Consider the following 13,833-nt stretch of genomic DNA (forward strand, 5'->3'; position numbering starts at 1 on the left):
AACTCTCGTTAGCTTTTTGTTTTGTCATAATCTCTACCTGACCAGATTTTTTTAGCCTTTAAGCTGAAAACCAATTGTTGCCTAAATTGGTCTAGGTAACTAGCATTACATTTCATGTTATATATCATAATATTGACTGTTTCTTTTTCTTTTTTTTTTAAAATCACACTTAACATGGTATACAATGCAATAATGTAGTCAGAAATGACAGATAAGTGTAAGTACATCATCTAAATGTTTAAACATTTACTCCAATCTACTTACACTTGTTAAAACACAAACTGCATGCTCAAATTTCATAAATATTTATTTCATATCAACAATAATAACTACAGCAGTGGGCTACAGCACTTTCAAATAAATGCTATAATAATAATAATAGTAGTAGTAGATTTTGAGGCCACATCTGAAACACAAACATTTACAAGTAGTACTTGGCGTTAAAAACAATGGCAATACAATATTTTAAGACACTTGGTGTTTTTTTTATTTGTTTTTGTTTAATTTCTGATATCACAGACTTTCTGCAACAGTCTAAACAGTTAATATTGATATAGATACAAAACCACTGCAAAAAACAATCAGGAGAGTAAACAGAGGGATGGGGAAGACAACAACAGACAGTATGCCAACAGAAAAAATATATTCCATCAATCTCTTGCACATCTATTCTCATCAAAAAACAAATGGCAAATAAATAATATTGAAAACTTTTAATTTACAAAAATATTCCCAAGTTTTCCCTTTTTAGTCCAGACTGCTACTAGTGTTGAGTGAGTTACACTGAGATGAAGAAAGGTTTAGCGTGAAGCGACATGCAATCAGCGAAGCGCTTTAATACTTACACCTCCTCTTGTGCTGTTCCTGAGGCTCTTGTGTTCTGGTGTCACTTTGATGACAGTTTTTAACATCTCTGAGTTTGAACTGTAAACATCTATATTCTTCTTCTCATTTTACACTGCAAACTGTTTTTAACCCCCAAAGGTTTTGTATTGTTTTCCATGTAAAAAACACTGTTTTAGCATAACATCTGTTTTTTTTTTCCTGAAATTATATGTTTGGGAAATAATGTATATATTATAGATTAGGTAAATAGATAGTTTTAAAGGAACTCTTTTTTAAAAGAAATAATTGTACAATTGTACAATTTTTAAATCCATTCAGCCAATCTCCGGGTCTGCTAAGTAGGGTCTGTCTGCGGACTGCAAGACAGGGGCATAACATCAAGGGGCCTTAGGGGCGTAACTTTTAGTACGTTAGAGGCGTAACATGAAGTTATGGAGCCATGTCAACTATCGGATATGCGCAATATGCACATTTATATAGCAGCATTTTTTCATGACACTGTATAACAATAATTAATATTTTTACAGTACTGTGACGGTTAGGTTTAGGGTTGGGGTGGGAGTAGGCATTAAAAAATACAATTTATTGGGTAATTTAGTAATTTTTTCCGGCCGCAAATGTATCCAATCTAGCAACAACCGTACATAGTTATTAAAGCCAAGACCCAATACAACTTCTGTTTTTACCTTACTGTGACGGCTGGGTTTAGGGTTGGGGTGGGGGTAGACGTTAATAAAATACAATAAATGGGAAATTTAATAAATAATAGAAATAATTCTCATTTACTTCCGGCCGCAAACATATCTAATCTAGCAACAACCATACATAGTTATTAAAGCCACCACCCACTCCACACCTAAACCTAACCATCTAGACCTACCACAACCCTAAACCCAACCATCATCATTATTAACGTCTACACCTTCCCTAAACCTTAACCCAACCATCACAGTTTTTAGCATGCAGCAGCTTTTTATACTTGACACGCTTGTCATTCTGTTGTTTGCAACCACAGGGGGCGACCCCGAGTAGGCTAATTGTCATGACAAAACGAATGCAGAAATAACTGAGTGGAGTTGCTAAATGAATTAATATTATAATATATCAAAGGAATTTGTTGTGGATATATTTGGAGAAAACTCACGAAAATATTTGTTGAAAATGTACTCTGGTAAGTATGTCCACCATCTAGCCAACAACATCTCGTTGTGACATCTTTCATGGTTCTATGGGATCTCGATAACTGCAAGTTACGCCTCTAACTTACCACAAATTACGCCCCTACATCTTGTGCCCCCGTCTTGCAGTCTGCAGACAGATATACTTGGGTCTGCTGGGAGCACTTTTAACTTGGCTTAGCACAGATCATTGAATCAGATGGAACCATTAGCATCACACTCAAAACAATCAGTAGAGTTTTGATAATTTTCCTATTTAAAGATTGACTCCTCTGTGGTTACATCATGTACTAAGACTAAAATTGTAATAAAAGTCACTATTATCTAGGCTGATATGGCTAGGAACTATACAGTCATTCTGGCGTAATAATCAAGGAACTTTGCTGCTGTTGCATGGCTGCAGCTGGCTCAATATTATGCAGCACCTGAAAAGAATCCCCAGCTAGATAACTACAGTAGGTAACAGTGCTGCATGTGACCTTATCTGCCATTAAATAAGAAATTTATCAAAACTTTTTTTTAAGCGAGATGCTAAACTCTAGTCTGATTTAATGATCTATGATAAGCTAAGCTAAAAATGCTCCTGTCAAACCCAGAGATCGGCTGAATGGATTAAAAAATGCTAAAACTCAACTGTTTACTTTTAATATTCCATGAAACTTTTAGTGTTTCTTTAAGCAAAATAGGTTTAATGAGGTTTTCAAAAAAGTATTAATTTCTCAAATGTATTTATCTTGATTTTAAGTTCTATGAGAAAACAAGACAAAGACACTGATAAAGAGTTTTTTTGCTGTGTAATCTAGAGTGAGAGATCTAATCTAAGTGACCCTGACTTAAAACCTTAAAGAATTCTGTTAGTTTGTACCAAATCTATGAGAAGATACTGCTTTCTAATTCTAAACCATTAATATATCAAATCCCTTTTATTTTGTTGTGGGATGGAGGGGAGGCATGCAGGTGATCCAGAGCCCTTTTCAAGGAGCAACAGCACTTTAAGAATGTGTGCCCGTGAATGTGGATGTTGATGGATTAAAGCTTATACTGTACGCATAGTAAACAGCAGCAGATGCGGTGAAAAACAAAACAAAACATGTTCTGTAATGGATTTAGTTGACGTCTGCCTCATGACATATGCAATCCATGGTCTGTCTGATAGGGGGCGATCTACTGGTTGATGGGTGCAGTAGAAAATGGCACTTGTGGGAGACTCCTGCCTTTCTGCCAAAAGTTTGCATGTCAGGGTTAAAAAGCGTGGTGAGAGTGAAGGCAGGTTACACCGTAACATTGATATACACAAGAAGTGAGTTTTATTTCTTCATAATACAGTAGAACTAGAAAGGTGTATGTATATATATTTATATATATATTTGTATGTTTACATTTGTATGTTCATGTGCACCTGGTTCGAGATGCATATAGAGTTTTTTACAACTTTGAAATAATCACACAATGTACAAATCACAAACATAGAAAACATTTAAAAACACAAAATAAGGAATTAAAAAATGTAACGAGCGTCGATTTTACATTCAGGTCTTGAAGAGAAAAGTAATATTTTGCCTTGACCTTAAAACTTGGCTCAAACCATTTAAAGCCAGTTTATTGTTTAAATGTCCTATTTCTGTTCATATGGCTACAAGTTTGCTACAAAGCTACAAATTTGTCTTAAAGCGGAAGGAGAATGTGTCTAATCCATAATAGAAACGAAATCAAACAGAATTCAGATTCTTCGGCATTTTCAGCATTTTTGGTCAGTTTTGTTTTTACTCTAAGCAGAATTCTGAAATGGTCGCTAATAATTAGTTGTATTTCTATCTTTCCAATAAACAGGATCATACGCACACACACATGCATCCATCCACCAGGAGTGAATTTTGACATCGCCACACTGTAAACTCTGGGGACTGATTTGCACACAGATGAGTGGACAGACTGCGGGAGAAGGACGTAACACAATGAGAAGAGTGATATAAAGTAAAAGGTAGGAAGATGAATAAGGTGAGAGGCGCATTTTAATCCACAGACTGTGATTGTCATCACTTAAGGTCCAAAATATCATCCTCAAACGATGTGGAGAAGGTGAAAGGGTTGGCTGTGGGTGGACTGTCATCTCGCACCTCCACCTCTGAGCCAGATGGACAGAGCTGCTGGATGTCAGTTTCTCCATCTACAGACTCCATGCCCACTCTGATTGGAGAAAATTTCTTATAGTCAGTACACATCATGCTGGATTTGCTTCTATCATGCAGACATAAGCTATGCATATACAATACATAAGCAACATACCTGTACAGTCTATCAAATACACATAAAGTATAGACATTAAAAAAGCAAGCCATTGGTCAATATTTGAAATTTCTGTCCAGTGTTGTCATGTTTTGATCCTTGAAAGGTCTTATGCAGTCATGTGATGTGCTTGATATTTGCAATGCAGCGAACTGCAAAACTTGGCAGGCGTATGAATGGAAGTCTATGGGTCAAAAAGTGCAATGACCGTGGCTTGAGAAGGACTCCTATGCCAGTTGCTTAATATTTACACCAAAAAGTGATCACTTGGTTTCAATATATACACAAGAATTGATTTTGTTTATAGTTTTATGTTTACATATTTATTTTTTCATATTGAAATTTAATTTTATTTAGTTAGTTACTTGGAATGTACAGTTGAAGTCAGAATTATTAGTACCCTTTTGAATTTTGTTTTCTTTTTTTTTATATATATATTTCCCAAATGATGTTTAGCAGAGCAGGGAAGTTTTCACAGTATGTCTGATAATATTTTTTCTTCTGGAGAAGGTCTTATTTGTTTTATTTTGGTTAGAATAAAAGTAGTTTTTAAAAAAAAAAACACATTTTAGGGTCAAAATTATTAGCCCCTTTAAGCTATGTATTTTTTGATATTCTACAGAACAAACTGTCATTATACAATAACTTGCCTAATTACCCTATCCTGCCTAGTTAGCCTAATTAACCTAGTTAAGCCTGTAAATGTCACTTTAAGCTGTATAGAAGTGTCTTAAAACATCTAGTCAGATATTATTTACTGTCATCATAGCAAAGATAAAATAAATCCGTTATTAGAAATGAGTTATTAAAACTTATGTTTAGAAATGTCTTTAAAAAATCTTTTCTGTTAAAAAGAAATCGGAGAAAAAAAAACATCATATCTGTAAGATGTTACTTGAGAAATGTTTAAAATCATAAGGTCTGTCCACATAAAACAGTGGAATTTGTTGTTCATTTAAAACACACACACACACACACACACACACACACACACACACACACACACACACACACACACACACACACACACACACACACACACACACACACACACACACACACACACACACACACACACACACACACACAGCAAGACTTACTGCTCGGCGATGCTGATCTCTGCTGTTCTCTTCTGCTCTTCCTCTTTGTTTTTCTTGCTCATTCTTCTCTGTTTCACTGAGTTGCCATCTGCTTTACTGCTGGGCTCCTCAGTCAAACCTACAGCAGATACAGAGTGCACAGACTACTTAGACACTCAACATATCATGATTCTGTATAGAAAATGCTTTAACAGATATTTTAAAATGACATTTAACATGCACCTGTAGGAGGTGCTGTAGTGTTTTCCAAGAGTCATTCAGCCATTTGCGTGTGTGTGTGTTTGTGGGGTGTGAAGTGTGGCAGTCTAGTAAATCTAGCAGCTTATCTAATGTGTGATCAGGATGTCTCACTCCAACACTTCATATTGAAAAATCTGTGCTAGACTACAGAACAAGAGTTACAGATCAAGTGTTCAAAGCATTATATCATTTCTATCACACACGATTAAAAGATTATTAATAAATGGTTCTGAGTTGGGGGTGTTTTTCGTTTGAGGGCAAAAAAAGTTCAAAAAGGTTGAGTGATGGTAAACATGACAAGGTGGGCTTCTCATCCAGCGTGACCCCATCTGAATATTTAAAATCTTTCTGCCAACGATTGGTAAGGTGTGAATACAGCTCTGCTACTCGACTTTAGTGTATTCCTATGACTGATGTTGCTGTTTAGAGTGTTGTTCTTCTGTCTGAGCTCCTTAAAATGAGAAATAAATCAGGAAAGAAATCTGGAGTTTTTGAACAGACCCACTGATTATGTAAACCTATCAGTGAAACCAGAACAATGATCACTCAAAGGTGTTTATTAGTCAGAATTACCTTTGGGTTGTCTTATATTTAACATTGATCATTAACCCTAGGCGTACATTCTAACTCAGAGGCCTGTTGCACAAAACAAGTTGATTAAACTCTGGATTGCAGAGTATTTTTGGGTTGACAAAACTAAACAATTCCAATCTGGTTAAGATCAGGGGTCCTTTTTTCATATCTCACTTAAATGATCCAAGATGATTTGGCGGGTCCTGGATCTTCTAATCTTGATAAATGACCTTTGGCTAATTTGGTTCTGCAAACAAGTTTTCAAATCAGTTTTAAGATGTATGGATGAACTGGGGTCCGTTCTTCGTACCTCGCTTAAATGATCTAAGATGATTTGGCATATCCTGGATCTGTTCATCTTGATAACTGATCTTTTGCTAATTTGGTTGTTCAAACAAGTTCACGAATCAGATTAAAATGTTTGGATTAACTGATCTGAGATCGCTGTGTGTGTTGTAAAAGACAGATCTATGGATCCTCAAAATCATGATCAGCAATGCAACGATTGGCTGATGACACAGCAGCGTAATGACATCTTCTGATTAATATTCAATTATCCATGTGAGCAAAATTACATCAAATTAGCAGTAAATGGTTTGTTAAATATGACACGCACAAACTTCCCACGTTTGTTGTGAGCTGCAGGCTTTACACTTTCATGTGTCAAGACTATTTATCATGTATTTCAATGCATATCAATGTATTTAGTTCTACATTTAGACAAGACTCTCTTTATTATAGAAGTCTAGGCTTACTCAAGTTTTTTTAATCCGCTTAAGGAATAACTGTATGAATTAATTTTGCATCAAAAAAGCATTTTGATATTGGTAAAGGTATCAATCACTGGCATACTAATAATCAAAACACATGCTTGACTGCATAAATTATCTTCCTTTTTTTATTTAAAAAAGTCGAATATTGAGCATGTACGTGTTTGCATCTAAAAAGTTTATATCAATAAATTTTCTCTTTGAACCACCAGATACTATACACCAGAAACATCTAGATAATATTGCAGCAAACAACAATTAAATGAATTTTATTAATTTCTTGTGAGAGAGTCAGTGCAGTTCATTTCACTGAGTGCAGTATATTGGGGTTTTCCATTTCTAAGAAAATAATTTCTGCACAAAACAACTTGATTATTCCTCTATCTAAATCAGAGGTTCTCAAAGTGGGGGTCGGGACCCCCTGGGGCGTCACGTGACAATGACAAGGGGTCGCTTGGTGATTTCCAAAACTCAAATAAATTTTATTAAACTATTTGAATCACCATATTTTATTCATAACCCACAGAGGATAGTTAATTGTTGCGTTAAAGAACAACATACAAATAAAAATCAGCTATCAGCCATTAATTTTTATCTTAAAATGTAATTAAATTAATAGATGAATATAAAAAAAACATTATATGGTTATTAGACTGATTCATTTTTGTGTTGTCAATATGATTATATTTATATATGCCTATAGTTGTGTCTGAAACATTTATATATTTACAGTATAACCACCTTGAAAAATGGGGGTCGTGAGTCACTGAGATTGTTGTTTTGGGGGTCGCAGGCTAAAAAGTTGGGGAACCCCTGATCTAAATCATAGATTTTTAAGCTGTTTTGTGTATTTTATAAAATATATGTTTCTAATAATAAGCAAATAAAGAACAGTTGGGGTGCGAGTCAATGAAATATTGTCAATGTTTACTAGGGCTTATTTTATTTATTGACTTAACCCCATTATAAAGCCCTTTAGCAAAAAGGGGATTTCCATCCATGATTCTCAGATTTTGATACAATATTTTCAAGACCATTTTTTTCTGTGGATTGAATTGCTCTGATAAATCATTCACTTTAATACTAGTAATATGGTCATGCAGTTTTATTTCATGACTACTTTAAAACAATTATAATCCATCATGAAAATCCTTTAGGAAATTAAATGTCCAACCCCAAAAAACAAATCTCCAGCAGCACTTGTGAAGTTGTAGATTTCCTCTGCGGTCCATTTCTTGCCAGCATCCCACTGCGCCACACACTCATAAATGATAGCATTCAGTTGAAGAGTGCACAAACACAGACACTCACCCAGCAGCTCTTTTCGTGTGCGGCTGGCAATTTCTTTGATCTCCATGCGAGACAGCGAGAGGGAGGTGGTGCTGCCGATCATGGGCGCAGGCCCGGTCATGCTGGGGGCCGGTGCCGTGAGCACTTTATTGACCAGAGGAGACTTGAGGGGCCTTTCTATGCTCCTTCCAACTAGGTTACTCAGAGGGATCTTATAGATGTGTTTTGATTGAGTTTCACCTTGAGGAAAGGAAGGGATGGTTGGATAAGGGCAGAAAACAAGAGAGAGAAGACTAAAGAATTAGATGGTGGAATAAACAAACTGTTTCAGCGCTAATGGTCAGTCTTGGTGCAGAGATGCTTTTAGACATGCCAATATCTAATACTCAGTGCAGAATAAGGTGAAAACAACATACATCCTCTTGTGTTTAAAGACACGCATACCGAAGTGCACACACTGCTGGATCCACATACTGTAATTAGCCTAATTAGCTTCAATAAAAACAAATATATCGACCCACAGTTAAGCCTATATTAAGCCTGCACTTGTGGAAGAACTGAAAATGCAGTTTAATATAACTGCAGTAAGCAAGTTACTAACTTTGGCTAAAAAATGCTGAAAAAGTTATATTGTAATATTGTGTCAGTGTTTGTAAATGAAGATCAACAATTTCCTTATTGACTTGCTTTCAAACTGCAGTTTTCAGAGTCAAATTACTTGTATGAAATGTATCATCGTTTGTTTTGGAGACTGTTATTTATAAAATATCTTTCCTCTCTGCAAGTGTGGGCTCATGACTTGGACTTGAGTCAGACTGGGGTCTGTTTTTAGTCTTCATCGCAATTACTTATGACTCAGACTTGATCTGATGACTCTGGCTGAGCTATTTATTCACAGACTTGTATAGCTGCTTTTTTGGAGAAGGGTATAAACGGGGTTGGAGCTAGCTCTAAGTGGGTTGTACAAACCTTCCGGAGTTTTCATTGATTGAATTATTTAGTGTCTTGTATGACATGAAGTCCAATCTATTGTGTTTTATTAGCAGCTACACCTACCACAACTCTAAACCCAACCTAACAATAACCTATTGTTATGGCTGGTCGATTAATCGAAATTGACATTCAGAACCTGTAATTGATCAAATGTTTTTGTGGGGAGCCAGATTTGGGGTATTCTGAGTGTCAGCATAAAGGAAAATCTAATCAGTAAGAACATGCATCAAAACAAATATGCGAGAATATTGACAGGAATGTGTGGAAAGCAGAGATAGAGGAAGGATAGACATAGGACATCGAGGCAGGAATCAAACTCGGGTCGCCGTGAGCACCAGAGTGCATGTGTCAACGCACTAACCACTACACCATTGGCGCCTACAAAAGTTGTTTTTACAATATGGATAAATGCACAGCACCCCACATTTACAATGCAGACACCCTTTTCCATCTGCTTGACTTGTAAAACATTGACTTGACATCACATAGACAACTAATAGAATGACTGAACGTTTTTAAAGCATGATCCAATATTGTTTCTCAGAACATATATGGGAAATGCAGGTGTTTAACAGGAAATTTACCTAATCAGTACTTGCAATACTGTCAGCTTATTTTAATGCACAAGTGTAAAAATCACTTGGTTTTGGGAGTATTGGGAGAAGTGAGAGCAACTGTTAGGTGTCTCAACTATAAAAGAATAAACAATGGCATAAATGTACATATGTTGTCAGCTTTACAATAATAAAACACAATACAAAATCTAAAGCACTTGGCATAGACCTTAAAAAAACTACTAAACTGGGTAAGTTAAACAATAAATAATGTACATGCTATTTTATTTGTTATGCATTTGATGTACAGTTGAAGTCAAAATTATTAGTTCTCCTTTTTTCAAATATTTCTCAAATGATGTTTAACAGAGCAAGGAAATTTTCACAGTATGTCTGATAATATTTTTTCTTCTGAAGAAAGTCTTTTTTGTTTTATTTAGGTTAGAATAAAAGCAGTTTTAATTTTTTTTTAAAAATTATTTTAAGGTAAATATTATTATCCTCCTCTAGCGATTTTAATTTTTATATTCTACAGAACAAAATATCATTTTACAATGACTTGCCTAATCGCCCTAACCTCCCTAGTTGACCTAATTAACCTAGTTAAGCCTTTTTATATGACACTTTAAGCTGAATGCTAGTGTCTTGAAAAGTATCTAGTCAAATGTTATGTACTGTCATCATGGCAAAAATAAATTAAATCAGATATTAGAAATGAGTTATTAAAACTATTGTTTAGAATGTGTTCAGAAAAATCTCTCCATTAAACAGAAAAAATTAACAGGGGGCTAATAATTCAGGAGGGATAATAATTCTGACTTCAACAGTATACTAGCCATACTAGTACACAAGAGTAACTGCTGTCTGGAGTATTGTAAGATTATTTGTTGTTAATATATCACACAAACATTTAATAGAAACAAACAAGGATCTTGTTAGGTAAGAGCGAGGTTGTGGTTAGAGACGCAACGTAAAGCATACACAGAGGTGGTGAAAGCATAGACAGATTTCCGTCCGAGGAAGGATGCTTCTTCGTTAAGTTAATTTAGAATAATTAGAGAGCCATAATCAAACACAGAACTATTTTGTAATAAACCCATGCGTGTGTGGAATCACTAAGTATTCCACAGACATCTTTGCACCATGGGACAGTATAATATATCAAAACATTTAATACACACACCACTTTTCCCAAGTTTGGTGTCAGCAAGGTCTATTTTTTTGAAAGAAGTTGATACTTTTTTCAGCAAAGATGCATTAAACAGGTCAAAGGAGAAATTAAAAATCTAGAATTTAACTGAATACTCAAAAAAAATATATATATTTTTTTTAAATTTGTTTTAAGTTTATTTTTGTTTAAATAAATGCACCCTTGGTGAGAATAAGAGACCTCTTTTTAAAAACCCAAATGTATCGACTTAACTTTTGAACAGTAGTGTATGTAAACCATAATGTATATATTTATTAAGCCAACTGATACAAAACAAAACATGCAAATAGAATTGGTAACACTTTACAATAAGTATTAAATCATGTGAAATCAGTTAATATGTTAGGTACACTTATTAAATATACTTTTGTTTTAGTTATGCTTATAGAAATTGGAGTAACACATGCAATAGCAGATAATTCCTAAAAGTTATGTTCATTCAAATCCTTACTGTAAAGTGTCACATTACTCAGATATACATACCACAATCATTTTATTTCAGTAAGAACAATCAATGTGAACTTTGAAATGAGTAATGGCATTTTTTCAGTCTATTTCCCATGTTGCAAAAATGGCAGCCACAGGCTGGAAATATAAAAGCACCAGGACGTGGATTTTGTCACAGCCCCTTGACGGCCCTCTTCAGACTGTGTGTGTAGACGAAAAGTGCCAGGCTCTGGAGGGCCGTTCAGAGTGTGTGTGTTTGTATGAAGAGGGGCTCTGACAAAAGTATCCATGGTGACACAGCAATCTGTAACTCATGCTGCAGCAAATGTGTCCCATTTCCCTAAAGCGTCTGTTCATGCGTCTTGGTCTGTATCTATGTATCCGTCTCTCTCTGTCTATTGATTTCCTCTCCCACCTCTCTATCTTGTTCACTTCACACTCTCTCTCTTTTCTCTCCTCATGCCATCATTTCTCAGTCAGTCTTTAAGTCTTTCTGTGAGACTGCAAGAAGGAAGGGACACATTGTGTTAGCTGCGTATCTCACTTAACACGGTCTGCATGCGTCTGTTAATTGAATAATAGACAGGGTGAGTCTCCGTGGTAACGTGCATTAGTGAGGCAGCATGGGAAATGTAGGCAGCGGAAGTGCCTTACTGCAGTACCTTCAGAGTCTTTAGACATGTAGAGGGAAAGCTTGGTGCCGTAGGGGATCCGAATACAATCTGGACCAGGGATGGAAAAGAGCAATAGATCAACCCAACCCACGCACAGATTAAAAGACAAATGCACCGTAACACAATACAAAAAGACAGGGAAGCAACCTGTGTGTCCACAGCGCACTATTTTACAAAAAAGCAAGATATATTCAAAGGGATAGTTCACTATTTACTCACACTCAAACTTTATAAAACTTTTGAGTTTTTCTTAGGTTGAACCTAAAAAGAGATATTTTAAAGAATGCAGGCAACATGTAGCCTTTGACTTCATTCATAGGGGAAAAATGAATAGTTCAGATGCAAAAAAACATGTTAGAGCTGTCTGATATTTTCTACTAAAATAAGCATGTTTCTCGGCCTCCGATGTGTATTCAGTTTTTTTCTTATTAAATGCAATAAAAAGAGCTTATTCTTTGCCAGAAACGTAAAATAGCTGAACCTCCACTAAATAGCCTGAGAAGAATGCTCATGTAACCCCGCCAGCCCTACTGCACCCAACCCGCTCTGAGCTGGAATCGACCCGGTGACTTTCTGCAGTTGGATGGTGTAGGACCAGCGAGGTTACATTGGTGCCTTGACCCAGATAGGAGTGAGGTTTAGGAAGGTGAGTGTAGCAGAAGCCAGCTAGTAGTGCTATGCAGGTAAACCTCACTCCACTGACCTCTAAAGGTGCTCTAACGACAGACGCTCAAGGCCATGGTCTTTAGCCTGCTTGGTAGAGCAACTGACTCCCATGCGAAAGGTGCCGGTTTAATCCCAGCTCAGAGTGGGTTAGGTGGTGTAGGACCGATGGGATAACACTCATTTTAGAAGAAAAATTCTGATGGCACTTTTTTTTGCATCTGAACTCTTTCCAGTATTCTTCCAAATATCTTTTGTTCAGCAGAAGAAACTCAATTGAGTTTGGAAGCAGCGAAGGGAGAGTGATTGTAAAAAAAATAATAAATAAAAAAATAAACATTTTGGGTGCCTTTAAGGCCAATTCACATTGCATAGACCAAATGTAGGCATTGAGTAGATTATAGTATGTCTTTTCTCAGATATTACATGATTTGACTAATGGCGATTCAAACATGTTCAATTTGTGAAAACAACAACGGGCAACAACTAGGATAATAAACTGATTCAACAAAATCTGACAAACTTCATATTGGTTGACTTTGTTGGATGCAGTGTGAACTGGCTTTTTGAAGCAATGGGTTGAATTTACCCAGTGTCACGGTCTCTAATCCTAAGTATAAACACTCATGGCATTTTAAAGGTGCATTAATCAATTTCTAAGAAACATTAATGAATGAAAATCAACACCAAACAATCATACCCCTTTATTTATGGCTGTCAACACAGGAAATGACAACCGCTGGTGTATCAAGAGAACAAAAGTGGATGTTTTTATCACTAGCTATGTTTCCATCTAAAGATGCTAATTAAATTTATGCGCAAAACAGGAATATCGGATAAAAAAAACTTGCGAATAAAGCAGCATTTCCATCTAATGAGTCAAAGAGAACTAAATCGTCGCTTCCTGATTAACTGGTGCCAGGTAATGGAGGTTATTCAGGTACTTCTGGAGGTAATTAATAATATAGTAACACTAATACTGAAATGGTTAAGGCATTTTAGAATGACC

The 13,833-nt window shown here is 35.8% G+C and overlaps 2 protein-coding genes across 16 annotated transcripts in view; one reads left to right on the top strand and one right to left on the bottom strand.

The window, feature by feature from the left end:
• LOC141385840 (membrane-spanning 4-domains subfamily A member 4A-like) overlaps positions 1-13,833 on the top strand; it is a 142,437-nt gene that overhangs the window by 335 nt on the left and 128,269 nt on the right. For all 4 annotated transcript variants that reach the window (XR_012406927.1, XR_012406926.1, XM_073952361.1 and 1 more), the window contains exon 2: positions 3,855-4,005. The gene's annotated coding sequence lies outside the window, so the exon portion shown is untranslated. The remainder of the gene's footprint in view (positions 1-3,854; positions 4,006-13,833) is intronic.
• garnl3 (GTPase activating Rap/RanGAP domain like 3) overlaps positions 290-13,833 on the bottom strand; it is a 108,896-nt gene continuing 95,352 nt past the window's right edge. For 6 of the 12 annotated variants that reach the window (XM_005171887.5, XM_009301515.4, XM_009301518.5 and 3 more), the window contains exons 28-31: positions 12,150-12,209; positions 8,305-8,523; positions 5,411-5,528; positions 290-4,211 (exon numbers count right to left, since the gene is read on the bottom strand). In XM_005171887.5, the coding sequence (XP_005171944.1) occupies positions 4,061-4,211; positions 5,411-5,528; positions 8,305-8,523; positions 12,150-12,209 (548 nt within the window). In that variant the 3' untranslated portion in view covers positions 290-4,060. 12 annotated transcript variants of the gene reach the window in all.

The sequence above is a fragment of the Danio rerio genome, chromosome 5 (assembly GCF_049306965.1).
Source record: "Danio rerio strain Tuebingen ecotype United States chromosome 5, GRCz12tu, whole genome shotgun sequence".
Classification (NCBI taxonomy): Eukaryota; Metazoa; Chordata; class Actinopteri; order Cypriniformes; family Danionidae; genus Danio; species Danio rerio.